This window comes from Prionailurus bengalensis, chromosome C1 (genome assembly GCF_016509475.1).
Source record: "Prionailurus bengalensis isolate Pbe53 chromosome C1, Fcat_Pben_1.1_paternal_pri, whole genome shotgun sequence".
NCBI lineage: Eukaryota > Metazoa > Chordata > Mammalia > Carnivora > Felidae > Prionailurus > Prionailurus bengalensis.
In genome coordinates this window covers 179163949-179189025 of record NC_057345.1, presented here as the reverse complement: position 1 = coordinate 179189025, position 25077 = coordinate 179163949, and the positions used below count along the sequence as shown (strand labels likewise).

The following is a 25077-nucleotide window of genomic DNA, read 5'->3' as shown; positions in this document are numbered from 1 at the left end:
TAAACAGGTAGTAAACACTCTATTGAAAAGTAAAGTAACCAATCAGGTATCAATCAGCACAGTAACTCAAATTCATTCAAATGAGCTCATATCGATAGATTTCATAAGTGGGGGGAATGCTCCAACCTGCATATAAATAATCAGTCTCTATCCTTAGAGCCCTACTGTGAAGTAAAAAGAGCAAAATTTCGAATTTATATATAGCAGTCTTAGCACACCAGTCAACCTTGTCAACATGGAATGCTTATTCTCTATCTATCTATGTCAGAAAAAGGCATAGCAAATATAATACATCCAAAACAGCACTCTTGATTGCAGCCCAGCCACCCAGCCACCCCCAAACCCTTCTTTCTTAAGCGTCATCTGTGGCAGTAAATGGTACCACCATTTGGGCTCAGGCCCCAGACCTACCGTCCAATCTGTTAATAAGTCCTCTTGTTTTCCCTCAAATTACATTTGGAATCTACTTCTCACTACCTCCCACTCCCACCCTAGCCTAAGCCACATCATCCTAGACAGCTCAGAGAAGCTCCCAATTTTTCTCCACTTCCATTTTTGCCTCCCTAGAGCTATTTTCCACACTGCAGCCAGAGGAATCTTTGAAAATCACAAATCAGATCATGCCACATCCTTGCTTGAAACTTGTAATAGCATTCCATCGACCTCAGTAAAATCTCAACTTCTTACCTTAGCTACCAAGCTGCACATGGCCGGGTCTCAGTCTATCTCTTCAGGGTCTTGTCCTACCACTTCACTCTGCCATTAAGTTCATTCCCATCTCAGGGCCTTTGCACCTGCTGCCTCCCTGCCCTAGAAGGCACCTCCCAAGATGGTTGCCTGGCTTGCTCCACTGATTTCAGCCTCGACTCAAATGTCACTGTATCAAACAAGCCTCCCTGACCTCCCTATCAAAAATAGCACACTCTGGGCCTTATCCTGCCTTTTTTCCCTCTCCACAAGCATTTGTCATTAACCAAAGTCATATCACTTATTTATTATGTATGCATATTTGTGTCTTCCGCCGGGATGTCAGGGACATGAAGGCAAGGACTTGATCAGTACCATTCACTGCCCGTCCACCATCTAGAATAAATACCAGACGCACGCTTGCTACTTAAAGGTAGTGGTTGCATTAATGAGTAAGACTAGAGTGCTCGGCTAAAGCAAGAAAGCAGAAAGTGAAACACCACATTCAAACAGTTATGAACATACTCATCAGAAATTTCGATGCTGAGCTTCTGTTTGGTTTGGCTGAGAGTCGTCCGATACAGCTTTGTGGCCATTTCAATAAGGTGATCGCTGCTGAAGAGAAAGTCTCCTTTACTAGCTGCTTCAGAGCCCTAAAAGGACAAAGCAAGAGTCAGACCATCATAATTAAAGGCAGCTTAGGAGGTAAATGTTTACAGGCTTGGCTGAAAACGTATTTACTGGCTCTTTAAAAAAACATTAGTTACTGGAGTCCATTCTTCCAAATAAACAATAACGATGAAAGCTGTATTTCTTCCAAACTTGCTCGGGGCACTTTTAGTAAGGTTACCTAACCTGACGCTACCCAAAGTTGGTAGGTAGACCACAGGCACCTTCCACAACACCTGGGAGCTTGTTAGACGAGGAGAACCTGGGGCCCTAGCACAGGCCCACTGACCAGGATCCCTGAGTGATCTGTTTGCACATTCAGGCTTGAGAAGCACTGACCTAACCTAGAACTCAATCTGAAAGGGCTGTTTAAAAAATTCTTCAGTGGTTTGGTTAAAAACATAAGCAGAACAACAACACTCCCAACAAATATCCTAAGGCAGTGGCTCTCCAGCTAAGCTACACAAAATAGGATGGTTGTGCCCCATTCCAAGAAACTCTGGTTTGAGGGGACTGGGGGCATGGCCTGGGCACCAGCATTATTATGTGTAATCAAGGTTCAGAATCACTGTGTTAGGACTGGATATGCTCCCTTTAAGTTAGGATCCACGGTGGGGAAAAGAGGCAGAATGAAGCATACGGGACTTTCCTAAGTGTAGAAACAGCAAGCTACGTGCACTACCAGCTAGATGCAGGTCCCTAAATATGATTAATATTCGCCGACATCTGCTTATTCAGTGACTATTTGTTATATGAAAGGCACTATGCTGAGCACTTTACACAGTGTCTCACTGAATCCTTATAACAACGTTATGAACTAGTGCCATTATTTTCTCCATTTTAAAGAAGAGAAAAGGGTGCCTGGGTGGCTCTGTTGGTTAAGTGTCCGACTCTCTAAAAAAAGTCTTTTTAATGTTTATTTTTGAGAGAGAGACAGCACGAGCCGGGGAGGGGCAGAGAGAGAAGGAGACACAGAATCCGAAGCAGGCTCTGGGCTCTGAGCCACCCAGGTGCCCCAGTTGGACTCTTGATTTCGACTCAGGTCATGATCTCACGACTTGTGAGATCGAGCCCTGCATTTGGCTTTGCGCTGACAGAGAGGAGCCTGCTTGGAATTCTCTCTCTCCCTCTCTCTCTGTCCCTTCCCCACTCACGCATGTGCACACACGTGTGTGCACATGTACTCTCTCTCAAAATAAACATTAAAAAAATAAATACAATAAAACATAAAGAGGAGAAAAATTAGGTAGGCACACAGAAGTTAAATGACTCAGCCAAGGTCACTGTAAAATTGGTGAGACCAACTCCAGAGGCTACATTCTTAACTACTTCGTTCAAATCAGGAAGTCCTCAAGGCACCTAGGTGGCTCAGTCAGTTAAGTGTCTGACTCTTCATTTCAGCTCAGGTCCTGATCTCACAGTTGTGAGATCAAGCCCCACACTGGGCTCACGCTAAGCATGAAGCCTGCTTGGGATTTTCTCTCCCTCTCCCCCACTTGTGCTCTCTCTCTCTCAAAAATAAATAAAATAAAATAAAATAAATCAGGAAGTCCTAGTTAAGCTAAAAAAGCACTGAATGTTAAAAAGTCTTTAGGTCAAAGTTATGAGGCAGTTGTTTCATTGCGGTTGCCTTCTTTAATTAAAAAACCACAAATTAAAGATGAATAAGGGGACGGACATTTATCAAGCGGTATACAGAAAAAAACCACAGGAGGAAGCAATGAAATCCTGGTATTTCCATGTATTATTCTCAAAATAAAGCACATCACTGTGAGTGCAAACAAAAGCTGCTCAGGGAAATCAGAATTCAATGAACAATAAATGTGATTAATCAGTTCAATTTCAACTAGTCAATTTCAATCACTAAAAAGCCAAGCCTGAGATTTTACATAGGAGTGAATATAGCCCAAATCTGCAAATCAATAACATGTAGAAAATTTTAATGTTTTTGCTTTTTATTTTTTTTTATTTTTGAGAGAGAGACAGAGACAGAGTGCGAGCGGCGGGAGGGGCAGAGAGAAGGAGACACAGTATCTGAAGCAGGCTCCAGGCTCTGAGTTGTCAGCACAGAGCCTGACGTGGAGCTCGAACTCACAAGCTATGAGATCATGACCTTAGCCGAAGTTGGATGCCTAACCGACTGAGCCACCCAGGCGCCCCAGATGTAGAAAATTTTAAATCAGTGCCTCGGAGATTGGACAAATGCAGAAATCTTTCAAACAAATCAATAGTTGGACCTTTACCTCTTTGAGATGGATGGCAAAGAAGCCATCATTCTGTGAGCTCATTGATACTTTGGTCACATCCACCAAAGGAACCTCTGACTTGATCTGCCCGGACTTTTGATCGGCAAGAAGGAGATTATTATTTGTTAAGAGGAAAATCCGGGATGTGCTCTAAAACAAAACAAAACAAAACAAAACAAAACAAAACAAAACAAATAAGGATGTAAAACCAATGATGAAAAACATCCCCAGTGGTCCTTGAGTTTAAAGTATTAGTTATTTGCAGAAATGCCCATTTTATTCTGTATCTTTCAGCATGCATACCTATGTAAACTGAGAACACACTAAAAATACAAATAACATATCTTAAATCATGAAAGTTTCAGAGAACAAGCAAAATTCCACCTAAGCTTAAAGGTAAGGGGAAACATTTTCCTTTATAAGAATTCTGCTGAGAAAATGAAATGCAAATTTGAATATTCAGAAAACTAAAGATGACTGTCCCAATTGATAAACACTTCTTACAAGTCTTCAGGGATAGCATTTTACCTTCCCATTGGCACGGTTAATTTTGTTCACCACTTCAGCAATGATAATCTTTTCTTCAATAGCATCTTTGAGTTTCTTATACTTGGGATTCTTGTTGATTTCCAGGTAAGCTCCTTGGAATGGTTGCCCAACACTAGAGGGAAAAAAAAATTCCCCTCACATTAGAAACAGTTCCAGATGGAAGTATTATGGGAGAAAGGTAACACATTTGCTGATTCTGAAGAGCGATAACTTCATCAGAGTTAATTTTATGCATTTTACACATGTCCTAAATAGTTGGAAATGAAACCTGAAACCTACTTCAAATACATTTTTTATGTCATCATGGCATTTTGTAGGTAGGACTTCGATAAAAATCTTATCACATGGAACAATCAAGATAGAAACCTGTCACAAGAAAGACAGCCAAGGCCCAAGTGCATGGTCTCAAGGAAAAGGCAAGTCCTTCTAATCTGTTAATATAAAGTTAACAGCTACCCACAAAGGGCTTCTAATGCCTTTAAACAACATGTGGCAATGGGAAAAAAGAGCACAGATCATTACCATCAGCTGCTTCAAAGAAAAACTTCATTTTCTTGCAGAGAATCAGAAAATCAATAGGCCGCCTGGGAAGAACAGATCCAGAGCAACCGCTTTAGAAGAAAGCTACAGAGCACTTAATATTACCATATAACTCTGGCTCTAAATAGGCAACGTATGAAAGGAGAATCAGGCTTTTCCTCCTAGCATATGCCCCTACTCGGACAGAAGGGGCCAAGGTCACCATTCAGAAGCAGAGCAGTTTTCTTTCAAACAAACTGTATCTTACAAGTCGCACAATCATGCGCTAGGATGTCGATTTCCCTTAAAGGTTTGTGGGGTGACACCTGCAGGACAGCTTCTTCAAAGACACCAAAAAAACCCCCCACAACAACAACAACAACAACAACAACAACAATAACAAACTGTGGCTTCACTCTGAGCTGTAAAGTTCTGGCAATTTGCAAATACAACTTTAAATGCTTGTGTTGTGGGTGGAGGAATAGGGAAGAAAAATCCACGTAGGTGGTCAGTGTTTCACGGCTCCCAGCACATAACAGGCTGGCACCCAGAAGGGCCGCTGCTTCACACAGTGGTGGGAGGCTAAATTATCCCACCCCTCTGACTGCTGCGGGGGGAGCATGCACAGAGAACACTACCCAAAGAGGACCTGGCTTGATGTTAATATTTTTTTCTTGCTGTTCATAGTCAAATGCGTCTTTATTCATTTAATGTTTTTAAAGGAAGAATCAACAAATGTGTTTTTAATAATTAAAAAGTGCTAAGAGTCTCTGAATTTGTTTCTTCAATAATGCATTTTTCTCCTTTCAGTTTCTGAAGCGTCACCCACAGGGAATGTTAATTAAGATGATTACAAGTGAAAAAGATATAAAGAAAAAGTTAAATCAATTAGTTGCTGGAGAGAGCACAGGGACCATTTTCGTGTTCGAAAGTGCTTTCTTTAGCAGGCACTTTGGACAACTTCGGATGAAGATGCTACGTGGGACTCACGGGGAGTATGTACCATCTCAAGTCACCAGGTCAGCTGACCCAGGAGGCTGTGTCCCTAAAGACACAGAGAATACAAGCACAGCACATGGAATACATGTGAATATACTCAGCAGATATACTTTTTATTTCTGGGCCGTCCTTTGGAAGAAGTTAAAAGTTGTTAAAGATTTCGCTTGAAATTGTACAACTTACTTTTTTATTTAAAAACAGATGAGAAAGGGATAGGGATTCTGGAGAGAAATGATGAACTTGGGAGACAGAAGAATATTCAGATAAGCGGTCTTTACCAAGGGTTTCACTTGGTAAACTTACAACTGATATTGCTTCTTTTATTGAGTGCTTGGTGCCTACAATAAAGGGACCGATCTGACTGCACAGGCCACTAACGTCATGCCCAAGGAGTTAGCAGACCAAAGGCCATCACAGAGCAGTGCTCCCGCAACACTCTTAGAGTGACAGACCAGCTCACTCTTCTTTACAATGCAAATGAGCCTGACCCAGCTGGTTCAAGGAAGAAGACTGGCATGGGGATTACAGTATATTACCAGCAGAAATTGGGCCGGCCTCTGAAAACTGTGGAAAACGAACAAGAATTTACAATGAAGATTTATCTTAATAGCCTATACAATTTGTATTTTAAACGATGACTTCTAATTATTTAGTGAAGTGTTTAGGCTAATGCCAATGAAATAAAACCAACAAATGTAATCTCATTTCGTTACAGTATGCCATGAAAGCCATTGCTCAAAAGTGTTTAAGTGTACTTTTTTCAACAGAGCTGAGCTTTATTTCCATGTTTATTACATGTTTATTCTTGATGTCGAATACATATTAAAATCAGCATACAACTTGGGAGAAAAGCTGGATGTTCTCCACTGAATGGGTTAAAAGGAATATAAAACTACAAAATACTCATTTTAGGTCTTCAAGTCTAAATTATGGAAAACAGAACAATAATTACCTTGCCATTTTTCTCTTTCTAGTTTTCCAAGATGAATTTCATTATAAAATATTTTTCACTAACAATTAATTTTAAGAAAGGAAATAAGGGATTAAAACCACTTGACTTTAAGTACAGAGTACAAATAGTCTTAACACAGAACTCCTATCTTCTATTTAAAATACAAATATTTCGGGGCGCCTGGGTGGCGCAGTCGGTTAAGCGTCCGACTTCAGCCAGGTCACGATCTCGCGGTCTGTGAGTTCGAGCCCCGCGTCTGGCTCTGGGCTGATGGCTCAGAGCCTGGAGCCTGTTTCCGATTCTGTGTCTCCCTCTCTCTCTGCCCCTCCCCCGTTCATGCTCTGTCTGTCTCTCTCTGTCCCAAAAATAAATAAAAAACGTTGAAAAAAAATTTTTTTTTAAATAAAATACAAATATTTCATCATAGTATGAATTGAGAGTGATTAACTGATGTCAACTGGAAATCTAGTGACCTAAGCAAACCCATACATGCCATTTGCTTTTGTCTGGAAGAGTTAGGCTGATCATAAAATAATTCATAGAATTAAAAATCTCTCATGTATCACTGACATAAACTCCACTAGAAGCGACCTACAAATATATTTGAGGAGCTTTTAAAATACTGACTTTTATGGGTAAAGCAAAGCCATAATACCTAGATGGGTATAAAGCCTTCTTGTCTTTGAAGAGTTCACTGGCTTCTAATTTTTCTTCGTAAATCAGCTTTTGCTGGTCTGTGAATTGGTCTCTGTATTTTTTACACTGTGAAAAATGAAAAGGAGAAAAAAAAGATATCACTTACATAAGTCATTACTCATTCTTAAATATGCTAAGCCAATTTAGTAACATGAAGAGTAAGAGTAAATGTGTACAAAATATCCATTTAAAAAAACCAAGAGCATTTTTCCTTTTTGGGTTTTAAAAGGTTGGTCTTAGAAAATGCCATAAAAACTACAGTCTGTATTGTGGAACCTGGGATGCTTCTTCAGAACACGCGAGGGCCTTGCTAGCAAGGGCCCTACTGGGAGTACTGACCCTCCCACTATGACATCAGCCCCCCCCCCCCCACCCCGACATCCTTTAGGCCTCAGGCTGTCACACTCTTCTCACAAAGACTTAGCCTAAGAATGACATTGTATATCACAACTCATTGCACACATTGATTTACATGCACACACATAGACAACTGACACAAAAGCTTCACAAAACAATTCCTTCAACATGCCCTGTACTCTATTATTTTTTTTTAAACTTTAGTTTTTATTTTTTTAAATTTACATCCAAATTAGTTAGCCTATAGTGAAGCAATGATTTCAGGAGTAGATTCCTTAGTGCCCCTTACCCATTTAGCCCATCCTCCCCCTCTCACAACCCCTCCAGCAACCCTCAGTTTGTTCTCCCTATTTATGAGTCTCTTCTGTTTTGTCCCCCTCCCTGTATTTATATTATTTTTGTTTCCCTTCCCTTAGGTTCATCTGTTTTGTCTCTTAAAGTCCTCATATGAGTGAAGTCATATGATTTTTGTCTTTCTCTGACTAATTTCACTTAGCATAACACCCTCCAGTTCCATCCACGTAGTCGCAAATGGCAAGATTTCATTCTTTTTGATTGCTGAGTAATACTCCATTGTGTGTGTGTGTGTGTGTGTGTGTGTGTGTGTGTGTGTATAGATAGATAGATATATACACACACACACCACATTTTCTTTATCCATTCATCCATCGATGGACATTTGGGCTCTTTCTATACTTTGGCTATTGTTGATAGTGCTGCTAGAAACATGGGGGGTGCATGTATCCCTTAGAAACAGCACACCTATATCCCTTGGATAAATACCTAGTAGTGCAATTGCTGGGTCGTAGGGTAGTTCTATTTTTAATTTTTTGAGGAACCTCCATACTGTTTTCCAGAGTGGCTGCACCAGCTTGCATTCCCACCAACAATGCAAAAGAGATCCTCTTTCTCTGCATCCTCGCCAATATCTGTTGTTGCCTGAGTTGTTAATGTTAGCCGTTCTGACAGGCATAAGGTGGTATCTCATTGTGGTTTTGATTTGTATTTCCCTGATGATGAGTGATACTGAGCATTTTTTCATGTGTTGGTTGGCCATGTGGACGTCTTCTATCCTACTGTACTTCATTTTAAAATGCTGGTCAGTAATCTATTAAATTGATTTCACGACGCACAAATATGCTACAACCCTTGGTCTGAAAAATACTGCTCTGAACCCCCTATTGCCATTTTACGGTATGGACATCTGACCTGAGAAATCTCTCCTTTGGCTGGATTCTGAGATGGTACTGAAGGGACACGGGGTGGCTGGAGGGGCAGGGACAGGTGTTTTATTTTTATTTTTTATTATGGTTATTTATTTTTGAGAGAGAGAGACAGAGCGTGAGCAAGGAAGGGGCAGAGAAGGGAAGACACAGAATCCAAAGCAGGTTCCAGGCTCAGCTGTCAGCACGGAGCCCGACATCGGGCTCAAACTCACAAACTGCAAGATCATGACCTGAGTCAAAGTCGGACGTTCAACCGACTGACCACCCAGGTGCCCCTAGGCCAGGTGTTTCAGATGAACTCTAAGACATTCAGTTAGAAATGTAGTTGAGACCCACTGATATAATGGTATGAGGGAATGTTAGCATTGCTGCCCACCCTTTCAGGAATAAACACATCCCTCTCATTCTCTATCCCCAAATGCAAGGGAGGTAAGGGCCAGGGGCCAGGGGAGAGCAGAGGCAGAGCAGACTCCTGGCATTAGAAGCTCCCCATCGTTATTTCTGAAAATAGTCTCACTGTCAGACTCAAAGAGGGAGATGAGCACTGAGACACTGGTGAATTTCACCAAACTGACTCACTAAGTTAGGGAACAGAATGGAGAATCCCGTTCCACATGCTGTGTCACCAATATTACACTATTCAGTGATAATGTCACTCTACATATGTAATTCTGGAAAGGGACAAGCCTACAGTGCCCAGCAGGAAAGAGTTTCCTGGAAGTGATATCCATCAGTCATTCACTTACCAAATTTGGTAAGCCTTTCAATGATTATATCGTAGGATTATATGATTATCATATTAATGATTATATCGTATCTGACACTCGTACATATTTAGCATTCCACATATCAACTGAACTACTAAAATAAAGTCAACATCTATATAAGTAACCCACGTACTTCTGGGCAACACCTAAATAACACGTTATGCTCTCATAAAATTAAGGAAGCTAAAAATATAAGGCAATGTCAAATAGATTTTTAGCTTCCATTTAATTCAGGTTGAGGGAAACTTAATCTCTTTGATGTCTTGGGAGGCACTCTAAAGCCGTTTTTTTCCCCAGTCCATCAAAACATGTAGTGTTCTCGCGTACGTTTATGGACGTACTCAATACATCTTAGAAAGTAAACTCCTACAATCTTCCAGATTTAACTATATCCTGTGAAGATGTTCAAATTTTATTATTTCTATCTCTGGCAGTATTCCTTCAGGTAAAGATGAATAACAGAAACACATCAAAACAAAAACCTGAACTACTTTAAAGCAACTGGAATCTGGAAGGGAAAGACACTGGAGCCATGCACACTCTCCTTTCCAGACAAGGATGACAGGTGACAGTCATGGGAACACCTGGCTGCTCTAGAAATTCTCACACAAAGCCAAGTACGGTACATGGCTCAAAAATACCAAGGTCCTCAGATATGTCTCTTTGAGGTTAGAGGAAGAGCATGGTTAAAAATCTTCTTTTACATAACATTTTTCAAACGCTCAAAATATATGTTAAGAAGTCTCTGAAAAAAAAAAAAAAACCTAACAAGGCATTTTTTTACCCTCCACAAGTGGAAAATCCTTTTTAGTTCTTTGTGAGTAGAATCCAAAAATAGGTAAGGTCTTGATGGCCAGTTCTTGTCTATTGGAGATAAGGAAGGCATCTTATTTTTCATTTCCAAGAAGTATTTTTGCACCTATGTTGAGTTTGACAAAAAATGCTAGATAAGTAAAATATACCAGAAAAGTCATTGTTTTACATAAACCAGGATCAAGCAAACCTCTTGGTGGAATTTAGCAAGTGTTAGTTTATAAAATGTTGCAACTCCTCTGGAAAATCTCTTTTTAACTCTCCGTATTGGTTGGGAAAATCTAAGCTCCACTAAATGGTTAAGAGAAAAGAAGAATACTAATTTTAAAATTAACATTAATACTTACACCAGCTAACACTAGAAAGCTGCATTGTTTAATAGGCAGCCACTTGCCACCTGTGACTATTTCTATTTAAATCTTCAGTAATTAAAAGTTAAAAATCCAGTTCATCAATCACATTAGTTACATTTCAAGTGCTCAACAGCCACATGTGGCTAGACTTTACTGTACCACAAAGATCTAGAACATTTTCACTGCTGCAGAAAGTCCTATCAGACAGCACTGCTCTAGAGTACTGAATATGAGCCAGGAACCCTAAGAGCTTTCAATTATCACTCTATTTTACAGGCGACAAGATGAGGCTCACAGAAGTTATGTGATTTGCTCAAGCCGTAAATCTGTACATGGCAGAGTGAGCTGGCTCCAGAGTTTGCACGTTACCACTACATATACTTCTCTGGAAGCCAGAGGGAAATGTTAGAATCCATCCCGGAATCGTGGCACAGCCCTGCTCTCCTCGTTGACCAACCTCGCCCTGCAGCAGCTTGTGGCAGTTCAGCAGGGCAAGATCTTGGTGTTCCCCTCAGATTCCTATGTTGAAATCCTAACCCCCAATGGGATAGTGTTAGGAAACGGGGCCTTGGGGAGGCAATTAGGTGAGTAAGGTCACAAGGGGTGGTGCTCCCAGGATTACTGCTCTTATAAGAAGACAGGGGAAAGAGCTTGCTTCTCTTTCTCTTCTCCTGTGAGGAAACTAGGAAAAAGCCCTCACCAGAACCAGACCATGCTGGCACTCTGATCTTGGGCTGCCCAGTCTCCAGGACTATCAGAAATAAATGTTTATTAAGCCACACAGTCTATGGTATTTTCATTATAGTAGCCTGAACCAACACACCAGGCTTTCTTGGGTTCCCCTTCCCCAGAGAACGTTCTCTCTGTCAAAGAACATTTCATTGATCATATGTGGGCTGCTAACCTGACACAATTCTACCTGAATTTGAGGGGAAATGATAGAAAGTCACAATGTCTCAGTGTCACAGCTAGGGTTTAATAGTTACCAAACAAGCCATTTATGATTGAGGTGGTGCTATTCGCTAGTTAGTGCTATAATGCTAATTAGCCACAAAGAAAGTATAGACTTACAATTCTCTGAAGCGTAAATTCATAAATTTTCTTTCCAGCATTGGCTCTGAAGAATTTCCTGTACTCCCGACGGACCTTTAAATAGAAGCAGCAGAACACAGAGGTTAACGTGTGGCCGGCAGGTGCCCATATGATACACTTCTATCAAAAATGAAAAAAAAGGTGGAACAAGTCAAATTTTATAAGTGACTTTCTGGATATAGTAAAATGATTGAAGCACACTGAGACAGTGGATTTTAAATCAGAGAAAAAGAAACGAGAGCTGCAAAGTGGTAATACCAGAATGTTCTAATGTTTTAAATCCTCCCAATTCGTTTTTAAAGTGCCTGAAGATTTGACAAGAAACACTCTACAGGCATGGCTACAAACTCATCACAAATCAAAATACATATCAGAAAAAAAATTATGTAGGTAATTTTCACTGCAAAATGTTCTTAAAAGGTAAAAAGAAAATGCCGGACGAACTCCAGCACAGCTTCCAAAGCCCTGCATACGAAGACAGGACTTCAGTGCCGTGCGCTGGGAGCTCATTGTGCCTAAAAATAAGAATTTAAAAAGAAGCTTGTGGTCTCCCATTAGAAATCTCCCATTTAACTGCATTGATTTTTCTCTCATCTCTACTCCTGTCCGAGTTTCTACTAACACTATCACAACACTCAGGACATGTTACAGTTTTAGTTTCCCTATTTCTTCCTTGCTACACTGTCATATGCACTTTGCACACTAGTGTTCAACAAATCAAATCACTAGGTGAGGTGTTTACCGAATGAATGAATGAATGATACAGTTAAGTTTTGAAACTGAGAAAAAAAACCTAAAAACTACTTAAACTACCGATTGCCACTCAGCTGTCAATGAGAACGTTAGATTTTAGCAAAACACCAGCCTATTTGAGTAATTCAGACATGCTATGCCTTTTTCTTTTGTCTTTACTTTTCTGGGTTTAACCGCACACATTCAAAATCCAAGCTCACAACCTGCTAGCCAAATTCAGTTTGTAGAAAAATGTTTTATATGCCTATTTTTAAATGAAGCACTTCGCACGGAAAATTCAGGCTACATGTTTCTCTTCAAGTTTTCTAAGATCTAGCAACGGTGAGCCCCATTCCCACATGACAAAGACGAGACCACAGGAGCTGTGGCTGCCTTTATGAGACAAGATGCTCCACACTGCTCAGGGCCCCATCCTTCCTCATCCACCTTCCATCTGCTTCTTCCCTCATCCTTGTGACCTCCCTGGTCCCATGGGACATGTAAGTGCCAGACCCATTCTCTACGCTTATGGATTATTACGGTTTAAAATTTTTTCCAGGGGCACCTGGGTGGCTCAGTCGTTAATTAAGCATCCGATTCTTGGTTTCGGCTCAGTCATGGTCTCACAGTTCATGAGTTTGAGTCCTGTTATCAGGCTCTGCGCTGACAGTGTGGAGCCTGTTTGGTTTCTCTGTCTCTCTCTCTCTCTCTCCCTCTGTCTCTGCCCCTCCCTCTCTCAAAAATAGATTTAAAAAAAATTTTCCCCCAGATACCACACAGGAAGTTCCTCCTTTTGTTCATATTCTATGGTACTGATTATCCTTTCTCCTTTAGCCAAGGAGTTGCTAGATTCAAATCTCAAACTAATAAAGTTAGAAGGGACAAAGGGAAGAAAAATGGTACCTTTTAATTGGCTCCTGGAATTTTAATAGCATAGGGAAGCAGAGAAGTTAGAGTAAGGCTTCATGTGAACATATCCATAGAAATATACTGGAAGTCCTACCATATGTAGTTGAATGTCATTGTAAGTGAGTTCACTGCAACATGCTTTTTGATATTCACAGGAATATTTCCCCTGAAATATTCTCCAGAAATACAGCTATAAATAGAAAAGGCTGACGACACGTTGACATATAAAATGGGCTCCCCCTCACGGGCCCTGGCAGTCCAAAAATGATCCACTGAACTTTGTAATCAATTCCACAAGAACCTAATCACATAAAAGGGCAAAACTACTGCTCTTATCAACATCATTCTTTAAAAAACACTAGCACAAAATTATTACATTCTTGGACTTCAGAGAAGTTTAATCTTATTTCAGAACAATGATAATGGTGACATATTAAAATACTTCTGTTTTATTGGAAACCGGGGGGGGGGGGCAGTTACATCTAGAGTAGGGCCCGTTAACTTCAGCTCCAACACCATTCACCTACAAACTGAATTTGATTTATAGGTTACTAGCATACACCCCTAAGATGGAAAGATTTTCTGAAATCATATGCAGTGAGTTAAACCCAGAAACTGAAGACAAATGTGATTCTGCTGGTAGATATTATACAGGGTAAAAATCCTGACTCAATGTTTGGTTCCCTCCTTTTATGAAAATCAGGATGCAAATCAGAACAAGTGAGTAAAATGGGAAATAAAATCCTTTAAAAAAAGTAGTTCTAGAACTTGTTTAGAATTCTTGAAATGGAACATCTTAAATTCATACTTAAGTTACTTCTTAAGTACTTCAAAAATTACTTGATGAATATTCAGTATAATCAAAAAGGTTAATTCACTGAAAGTTTACAGGCAAAACTTTCAGGGGAAAATGCAGATTACTCAAAAGCAGAACATACAGATACTGCTGATGCTGTTTAGATTCAGAGTCAGTGGCTTCCTGGATGGTAAATATTTAGAAGAAGATGAATGGTTATAGCAAAAATAATAAAGAGGAATAGTGTCAAATAGGGGCCTAATTATTCCTAAAAGACAATATGGATGGTACCCTAAGGTGATGAGTTATTGAACAACAGGAAGACACAATCTTTACACTGCCCAAAAGTTGTTCTCAATGGCAAAAAGTTGTTTCTGGGGCTCAGTCATGTTTACTTACGCATATCTTGCCTAAAGCAGTAAGCACCACTTTGAAATAAACCCTACCCTACATTAAAAGGCATTTGAATCTATAAAGTTCTGTTTAACCCGAATGAGCGACTGCTGGTCTTAATTGCCAAAATCTGTGCTTTTAATGCAAAACCCTTTGGTTTCTAAGCTGAACAATTAGAATGGCAGTCACTTTGTAGAACACTCTGCTCCAGGAGCCATCGTTGGAGCAGGATAGGCAGACAAAGGGAAACAAAAGCCAGATATCCCCTGGCTGGCCACTGTAGACCATGGGTCAGCATTTAGCTCAACTACTGTAACTCTGTCTCATGAATTAAAAACAAAAAACAAAACACAAACTTCATCTTCATAAAGATAACACAAAATAGGACTTGGATAACAAAATGTCTTATTAGATGCTTTAGATACTTTAAACCTATTATTTAAAGAAATACACAACAACATCAGAAAATATTAGTGCACAGGTTTGTTCTCAAAAAGAAATGGAATTAGGCAAGGTGACACTGTAAAAGACTGTGCAGACCATAAGCAAGCATCATCAATCATTTTCTCCGGGTTAGTAAGTGCTAGGCTTCATTGAGTTCACCGTGGACAGAAAGAAGGGGTGGGGAAGTACCTTTAGTCCAAGCCAGTAAGCCCAAATGACAGCGACTGCATGCTTACGCCTAGCCTCCTCCTTCAAGCGTTTCAATTCCCTTCGAGCCTAGAACGTTTTAGATAGTAAATAAAAGAGACGGCCCAATGCAGACAGCACAAATGACCAGAAGAAGATACCCCACCAAACAGAAGAGCCAACTTATGAATAAGGATTTCAGAATGATAGAAGAATAGGGCATAATCACTTGAACCCAAAGAATCCACGTAAGTCTGGTGCAGTCCTTTGTATGTTTAGTGCACTGAGCCTCTGTTCCAGAGGAAGGCCATCTATGTGGTACCGGAGGTAAGCCACGCCTCTGCCCCCCTACTTCCAGTTTTCCCTTTTTCCTCCCTCCTCATTCTCTCTCCTTCTTCTATTCTCCACACTCTCTCTCTCCCTTATCCAAGCCTTAGAGCTGTGAGTGGCACCTAGTGACTTCAGCAGACTTCCCTTTGCTGCCAGTACCCAGGACTAGAGAGGCTAGGAATTCCTGTGTTCATTCATTTGGACGTACAAAAAGACAACTCTTGTGAACAACCATTTAGAACATAGAAAGAATAAAGTTGTTTCTTTCCCATTAGCAAATTAGAAGTAGCACATATCAAAATTCAGTGTGAGCTAAGGCCCCGGACAGTGAAATACACTGAAGCAAGATAAAAAGTGAAACGACTTATGGTTTAAAAATTAATCTTAGGGAACAGTCAATCTGAAGCATGCTACTTTGAAAGATGAAACATGCAGTGATTTTTCACCACTTTTGGTACTCAGACTGGGAAATGGGCTACCTCAGTGGGGAAACCCCAGGGATAACTGTCTAAGAGTCCTTCTGCCTCAGCTAGGACATTTCCCTCTGATTACTAAAGGAACTAGCCTGTTCGTCACAGATTTTTCAAGGGGGGGACACAAATGAACAGCTCTGGTAAGTTTTTTTGGCAAATTAAGATCCTTATACAGGCAAATGTTGACTTTTCTCATTTTTCTCACAAGATGGACTTATAATGCTGACAAGGTAAACTTAAAAACATAGGATTATATTGATATTTATGTTTCTAACTGGAATACACATTTTTAGCAGAGATGACCTTTGATTTTCTAAGTAACAAAAACATCTAAAAGTCTCGTCCCTTGGGGTATGTGAAATGTTCACAGAGCCCACGACTCTGCCTGGGGATTAGTGAGAGTATTTCAGGAGGCCTTTGTTTCTGAACACAAACAGCTGAAGCTGAAATTCTTGGGATTCTTCAGCGGCAATGATAGCTAGCTTTGCATGAACACAGCTTTCTGTTCAATCACAAATGATCATTCTTTTCGCATACAATATTTTGCTTATAATAATCAATGGCGGCCACAGTGAGCCTAAAAAACAATTTCATTTGTGGATTAATATTTTTTAAGGCATGCGTTAAAGGTGTTCTTCCTGTCACCATGTTGCAGAAGACCAACTGAAGCCCAAATCTTAACATTCCCAACATGCCCCTCCACCCCCCCCACCCAACAAAAATATCTCTAGAAAACTGCTGGTATATGCTGGGGGGCGGGGGGAGAGAAAAGGGAAGGAAAAAAAAAAACACAACGAAACATGCATGTTACTTGAGGGGTTTTTTTTGTTTTTGTTTTTGTTTTGTTTTGTTAAACAGCAACTGGACCAGTGCCTCATTAATAAGCAATTAGTCTTTTTGGCCTACACATGCTTAGGGCTCCTACTAACGTGCACTACTACACTACCACATCCAGGTTTATTCGATCCGGCGGCTAGGACATGCACCGGGGTGAGGCACTGTTAACTGTAGGCATTCACCCCCTGACAGGCTAAAGATACAAACTGGTTATTGCCGATTCCGGGACGGAGTAATGGGATGTGCGAATCAAGTACCTTAGATCCGAGCCAGTAAGCCCAAATAACTGCAATAGCATGTTTATTCCTAGCCTCCTCCTTCAGCCGGCTCAGTTCCCTTCGCGCCTGTGATGCATTTGAAAAGGAGTTACAGAAAAGTTTAAGGCAGGAAAGGTTACTGCTGGTTCCCAAAGGAGAGAGAAGAAAGACACCGGTCACCATCACACAGCAAACGCGAAAGCGTGTGCCACCACCCCACACCAAAACGTCAGAGAGAGAGAGACAGGTAAATGCGTGCTCAGTAGCTTAAGCCAGTGAAACAATTTCTGATACCCGCCCCCGCTGCCTTCCAGGGGGCAGTGTCTGGCCTACCTGGGTACCATGCCAATAGGCCGCGATGGTGGTGGCTGCCTCCTCACAGCGCTTTTGGTGCTTCAGTTCCCGCAGGATTTTTCGGGCCTAAGGTGAAGAATCACCCAGAGAAAGTAGGAAGTTAGCAAAAAGTAAGATGCCATACTGGTTGAAAAACATACTTGCAGAGACAGTCATAACATCCACTCTCAAGCGAAAGATCCATCGTTGAAAGAAAGGAAAAGGGGACATTGCTTATTCGGCCTAAACGGACTATGAGAAGGTAGTAAGTAAAAAGGTCACTAAGCACAGCAGTGTGGCCCCCATTCAGACCGAGACAGCGGCCTCCTGTGCCCTAACGTGGGACATGAAGAAATGTGAGCAAGAGCCATAGAAGCTGGTGCACGTCAGATGGAAGGAATAGCTCTCGGGATGCGGTCGGAGGATCTCCAGTGCTCCAAAACCCATTTACCACCTTCATCATTGTTGTACACGACGTCACCTCAGCTGTACTTTTTATGCAAAAGAGATCTTTAAAAACTTGCTAAAGAAAATCTCATTAGTCCAAAACCAGTGGCTTCTCCCAGGCAGTTACCAGAAACTGATTTTATGGGGGCCCGGAGGACATGTTGGTTGGGAGGTAGGCTCGGAATGTCTGAAGGCTCTAGACTGGAGACACGGACCCATGATCCAGTAATAAGGTCAAAGAAGGACTTGCAGGCAGTGATTTCACTTACTCTATGTGTTTGCATTTATATTCTGGCATTTACTATCGCACAGCCGCCAAATTGACCCATGGCCTAGACAAAGGTCGATCGATACTACTGGACTCCCGGCCTAATGTTGTACCCTCTGAAGGGGTTCTGGGCCTGGGCATTCTCTTGAAGTAGCTCCTCTGCATTAGCCCACTCCACAGAAATCTCCCAGTAGGAAAGTGGTCAGAATAGGCTCTGAAGGATCTTTGACTTAGAGCAGGGACAGTAAACTTTCTGCAGAAGGCCAGATGGTATTTTTGGCTTTCCCGTTTATAGGTCTCTATCACAGTTACTCAACTCTGCTGTCAGAGCACTAAAGCACAAGATGTATTTACACACAAGATGTAAATAAATAAGCAAGGGTCTGTACCAATAAAACTTTATTTATATGAGCCTTGTACTTATATTTGTATACATATTTATATACATTTTATATTTGTATATATATTCACATGAAAGTTGTATTCCATATAATTTTTACACGTCATGAAAAGTTCTCTCTGTTATTTTAAACAATGCTTTAAGAACATAAAAGCCATTCTTCCTTCTGGGGTTGTACAAAAACAGGCATAGGCTGTGGACTGCTGACCCCTGAACCAAGCCTTGCAGCCAGGATCTGGAACTAGGTGATGGGTACACTGTGATCCCGACTAGAATGGCCAGAGCTCAGGATGTTTTGATCATGACAGGGCAGCCCACAAGATGGTCACCAGGAAGTTATGGAAGGAGTTGGGCCGGGCAGGACGCACAGGTGCGGAGGCAACAGTGTTGACAGACAGCCTTCTGGACTACCACTTCCCTTGCAAACGGGGGGCAAGAGGATATTGAAATCATGTATGGTATTATTTCAAGACTTCCTGCTTCGAGAACAAAGCTCTTGAGAAGAGAGCCAGTTAGAAGGATGCGGCCAAGACATGGTCACAAGGGCCCCAGTGTAGCCCATAATATTTATTCTTTCCATCTGACTGTTTACAGGGTAGGCAGGAGATGAGGAGCTCCCCCCTGCAGGGTGACCTTAAAGACATCATCCTCCTTTGTGAAGAACTTAAAAACCCCCAATAAATAAGGCTCACTTCTTTTAAACTCACCTTCCAACCCCGGATATAAGACTGAATTACCAAGGCAGAACTCTTTATCTGTTGATACCTCTTTTGTTGCTGTGGGACAAAAGGGGGAGATTGTTACCAGTTCTGTTTACACATCTATAATACCTATACTGCAAGGATTGAGACAGAGTACTTGCTCACTTAGTGCAATTAACCCTTAATCTCCCATATTCCTCCTGGGAACCAATATGTAAAGAAACCAAAATATCAAACAATCCAAAATTATTACAGTTAATCCGGAGTATGTTTCAAGGGTGCTAAATATAATTAAATGAGTATCACTTTAATTGAACTATGAGGCTATACAAGTGACTCCAACTCCATTCCTGCACTCAAGGACTCGCATGGGTACCAATCAGCAATGTAAAATAGAAACCACATCCTGGGAGGGTCAAGTGAGCACCAAGTAGGTTGAGATACAGCCAAAGTTACTTCCAGGTGGGGAAGGTTAAAGAAAACCCAGTGCGGCAGGCCATGCATGTGGGCATGGCAAGATCAATGCCCAAAGGCCCTTTTTACTTCTACTCGGAAGAGTGGAGGCCACTGGAATACCATCCCTAGAAAAGTGAGCTCGTATTGTATTTAATGTGGAATATTCACCGGCATATCAGCATCTGTGATGAAATTTCACAGCTTTTCTAACCAAGCCATGAAGTCATGCTGTGCCTCTCTCACTTTGGAAATGCTGGATTGCTCAGCTCCCTTTTCTGAGGTGGGACACATGCCTTCCAGCCCTCTAGGCTAGATTTGGGAAGCTCAGAGGAAACAGAGTGATGTTATCAACACATGAGCAGCAGAACAAAAAGAGAATGCCAGACAGAAAGACAAAGAGAACCCTACGACTTTGGACAAATCACTACGTCCTCTGGACTTCGGTTTCCTCATCTGTCAAATGAGGAGCTAGAAACTCGGCAAGATTCCTCACAGAGCAATATTCCGTGGCTATAGAACAAACTATATCTATGATATCTGACCATCACTTCTGACATGCATCTGATACCTTGATGTTTTCTTCTGAAGTTCCTAAATGGCTTGAAAACAACTCTATCTTACTTTAAAATTCATCTCACCTGGGTGGCTCAGTCAGCTGAGCGACCAGCTTTGATTCAGGTCATGGTCTCATGGTTTGTGAGATCAAGGCTCACGTCAGGCTTGTGGCTGTCAGCACAGAGCCTGCTTTGGATCTTCTATCCCCTATCTCCCCGTCCTTCCCCCACTCATGCTCGCTCGTGCTCTCTCTCAAAAATAAACCTTAAAACAATTCATCTCATAGAGCTATAAAATAGAATATGGATTTTAAAATAATCAGCAACTGAAAATGGACATTCAGAAAATCTTTGAGTTATCTGGTTGAGAAGAAAGGCTGAGTTTAATCACTAGCTTGGATAAACATGTAGTTAACTGGCTGAGATATTTAGTTCAAATTCTAAAACAGATGTAACTAACACTAGAGCGAAATTAATACCTTCTCTAAAAGTTGGGCTTATTATTTGTTTCTATTCTCCCAATTAATACTAGTTATAACTCACCATCATGAGCTAATGATACATTATATGGTGGCTCCTTTTTTCACTTGGAGATATAAAAGTTCTATATAGGGAGGGAAGGTAAAATAGCACCTGCTCTCTTCGTTCATTGCTTTGTTTCTTCTCATCCCTCTAATGAAATGCCCCCTTCCAGAGGGTATTCCTTGACCATACTATCCAAATTTATATCCTATCTCCTCACTATTCTTTATCTCAGTAATCTGTTTCCTTCCCAGCTGACTACAGTCTATAATTGTTCTGATTATTTACTTGCTTACATGCATATTGTCCCTCACTAGGTATGAACTCTATGAGGTCAGGCATCAGTTTTGTTCATGTTGCTATCCCCAGAGCCTGGCAGAGTAGGTATTCCAAAAGCATTTGTTGAATTCAAGACAGATGAATTCACTACACTTTCCAACTTGGATTTTCTTAATGATCTGCAAACAAAAAATGACGAAAAGGGTTCCCGGACCACTGGCTATGTGTTGGTCCTTCCTTTCTCAGGCAAATATAAAACAGAGCATTATGGATCTGCAGAAGAGCCAAGTGCCATTACTGTGTACACAGAAGAGAATCCACCACAGACAGGTTAGTGACAACAGTCCTCTGTGCCTCTGCAGAATACGTATGAATGAATCTCTCATCGTGGCTGGATAGGTTCATACGTGAACAGCTGTAGTACCATTTTAAGGATACTCTCTTAAAGCTGAAGCAGTTTTTTTTTCCTTTGGCTTCATCATTTAAATATCTCATTAATTTCTCAAATGTGGACATATTACACTAAAATGTATTACATGGGAATAGGTCAGCAAAACTGTGTCCTGATTATACACTGCTTCATAGCAAAACTTTTCCAGAGCAGAAAAAGAGAGTATCCTAAAGGAGATGTGATTGCAAATTCAATTCATCTTCCGATTCTTTAGAGAAAAAGCACAGAATGAAAAAGCACTCAGAAGTAGTGTTCTTATCACAAAATTCACTTGTGAGAACACAGCCTAAGTTTAAGCCAACCTAAAGGCAAACCTTCAGATTTCCTTCAAACTTGTTATGCCTCCAATGAAATATCTATAATCAAGTGAGAGACAAAATTCCCAAAAGAAATTCCATGTCAATTAACTAAACATACTTTATTTTTAAGTCTTTTCCCATAGATAATAGGGCCAGCAATCTGAGGACTAAAGGAAATCCAATCCTTTCACCAAATCCAGAATTCTACTAAAATGTGGCATCAGTTTTCTGGAATTAAGCCACTTTCAGTGCTGCTACAATACATGGAAAACAGCCAATTATTTTGGAAAGCTGAGCCTACCCCATGAAAAGGGTTAAATGACACCGTCTCTTCTAATCCGATGAGCAAATTCAAGATTTAGATTTCCCACTATGTGGACCTGTATCACTGGAAGGCAGTGTGATATACTCAACTTGAGCTATGAAAGAGTCCTGGATTCAAACCTCATCTTTGCCACTTAGCAGCTGCGTGACCACGGGCAAGTTACTCAACGGCTCATGCCTTAGTTTTCCCACCTTTAACAAAGGTACCACAAAAGCACTCAATTTATGAGGTTGCTGGGAGGACTGAATACGTAAAACTTACACGCAAAGTACATAACAAATACTAGCCAATGAGCATCATTCTTACAGAGTAAAAGGGTGGAGGCTCTTACCGCGTATCTCCTGTACCAGGCAGCTATCACGATTTGGCTTTTTCTCATTAGGAGGAAGTGGGTACGACATTTCCACCCCCGATAAATCTTCTGAATGAGAGTGGCCAAGTCCTCAAGACGCTGCTTCCTCAGGTCTTCTAGCTTGAATAACTAATAAGAAAAGACAGCTGGATTTATCAAAACTCTACCAAAACCTTATGACATACATGAAAGACATCCCCAGGCAGAAAAATGTCATGATGTTAAAGTCAACCCCATCTGAGGAAAAAAATGAATAACTGTCTTGATTATGGATGATATGGATAATAACCCATGAGAAAACTCTTTTCATGAATTCATACAAGATCACTATTTATCTTAGGTGATATAGAATTTATGACAAATCAGAGAAGGGCCGAACTGGGCACTTAGATTTACCTTTACTCTACCCAGGAGAATGCAACTGTTACGGCAGGGAAGTGCTGATAAGGTCTCTGTTTAACAACTCAAACATTCTTCCAGATTCTCCAAATTTCCAAATTACCAAAAACACTGTTGTATTCGTTATACTTCATGCTAATTCATTTATAAAAAAAATGCTCCCTTGGACGTTCCTAAGTAGAATTTTAAGCTTAAAATTTTCAGCTTAAAATTTTTTTAAATATGAGTGCTTTCATGTACCTCAAAATAATAGGGCTGTCTTTCCTAAAATTATTGTATAATTCAGGTATTATAAATACAGACTGAATTTACCTCCAATTCCTATGAGTTAAGAAGGTTTTATTGTTGTAACAAGAATTCCTTTATGATTTATGAAGTGGTGTACAATCTAAGACTTTGATGTTTCATAAACAAATACACGTGTTCTTTTAATGCCCCCTACTCGCCCATCCTCTCGGACATTTGCAGAAAAAACTGAATGAGGCACTATCGGCAGCATCTTGGGTAATGTTATGAAGTTAAATATCCTTTAAGAACTTGCCTATATGATTATAACATAAGTTCAGTCTGTAAAGGTTTGGGTTACGTACTGTTCTTGGGTTCCGGATGAATATCTTTGATCTACCAAAGGAGTACTCTTCTACAGGAATCTCTAACTCATTAAAGAGAACCTCCACGCCAGCCCTATAAAAATAAATAAAAATAGTTTTCTGAGTTACAAAAAGAGGTTATCTTCTCTGAAATCACAGTATCAGGTTCTCAGTGGTATAAAATAATAGCTTTCTTTCCAAGTATAATTGGTCTTTTAGTAAGCAGCCTTCTATCAAAGAATCTTCCGACTGAATTCCACAAATTAAACCAAATCCAGGTAACACTAAAAAAGTAAATTTGGGTTCAGAACTATGCGGTCTAAGACAATAGGGTATTAAAACCGTATCTTGATTTCATTAGCAGAGGTAATCTTTGAATCAGATACACCCATCACAAAGCACCAACCAGAACCCGGAGGGTGTGTAAGAAATTCACACCTATTTTGAATGCACATGGTTAATTCTCCAAAATATTTTTAATATTGCGCCTCCGTGCCTCACAGTGTGGGCAGGACCCAAGAAGAGAGCGCTAAGTGCCAGACCAATGGGGTGTCATGAAGCATAGGCCTTATGTGGTAGGAGCGAGGCCTGCCTGAACTTGGTTCTGACTTCTCCATCCTGGACCCCGGTTTCAACAGCAATTTCTAACTAAACTTTATCCCATCAACCTATGGCCTAGGTGCCAGGCAGGGAGTGAATACATGTTCTGACCTGGAAATTAGCAGTGGGAACAAACAGTACCCACATTCTATATCATCTGTGTATTGAATTTTGTAGCAGAGACCCCATCATATGTCTGGAGTTCATCTCCTCGTATTAAAGGGTGAGTGTCTAATACTATTGATGTCCCTATTAAAGGCCAGTCCAGTGAGAATGTGGACGCAATACCAGTATGTGAAATCAAATCCCTAGTCTCTGCACGGGCCCGTAAAAGAGGCACGTTGGCCTTCCTGTGGCAGTTGGGAGAGCTTCTACAACCTACAGAGAAGGGGCAACTCCTCTGACTGGTGAGAGCAGAAGAAAGACCACCAGACAGGCAAAGCCCACTTTCTCTTCTGCAGCAGCACCCCCCCACCCCCCCCACCCCCCTGCTCCAACCAGCACACACATTCTCCCTGCATGTGGAGAGCTCACAGGGGCTGCTCCATGGGATGGGCCTGTAGTGGTCCAGCGCTCTGTCTGGGACTGGAGGGCTAAGTACAATTCGGGGAAGATAAACTGAAAGCTGCATGGCCCAGATTCTGCCATATTCTTCAATCCCGCTTTATCAGCAATAACACTGACTCTCTGAGTCCAATCTGTTCCTATATCTATTTCTCCATGGGTGCGGACCTCGTGCAAAGAGAAAGACCCTCACCCCCACCATCTGTCTCTGGGGTTAATTCCCTACAGAAAAAAACCAAAAGGGTGAGAGCACTG

General features: G+C 41.0%; 1 protein-coding gene across 7 annotated transcripts in view; it reads right to left on the bottom strand.

Annotated features, from left to right (window-relative positions):
* The window catches only part of MYO1B (myosin IB), a 188859-nt gene that overhangs the window by 5876 nt on the left and 157906 nt on the right, over positions 1-25077 (bottom strand). For 3 of the 7 annotated variants that reach the window (XM_043577342.1, XM_043577345.1, XM_043577343.1), the window contains 12 exons: positions 23659-23752; positions 22649-22798; positions 19438-19506; positions 17616-17702; positions 17283-17369; positions 15389-15475; positions 11905-11979; positions 10452-10586; positions 7277-7383; positions 4131-4263; positions 3600-3752; positions 1213-1340 (listed from right to left, as the gene is read on the bottom strand). In XM_043577342.1, the coding sequence (XP_043433277.1) occupies positions 1213-1340; positions 3600-3752; positions 4131-4263; positions 7277-7383; positions 10452-10586; positions 11905-11979; positions 15389-15475; positions 17283-17369; positions 17616-17702; positions 19438-19506; positions 22649-22798; positions 23659-23752 (1305 nt within the window). The remainder of the gene's footprint in view (positions 1-1212; positions 1341-3599; positions 3753-4130; positions 4264-7276; positions 7384-10451; positions 10587-11904; positions 11980-15388; positions 15476-17282; positions 17370-17615; positions 17703-19437; positions 19507-22648; positions 22799-23658; positions 23753-25077) is intronic. The other 4 variants (XM_043577346.1, XM_043577347.1, XM_043577349.1 and 1 more) reach the window with 2 other exon arrangements.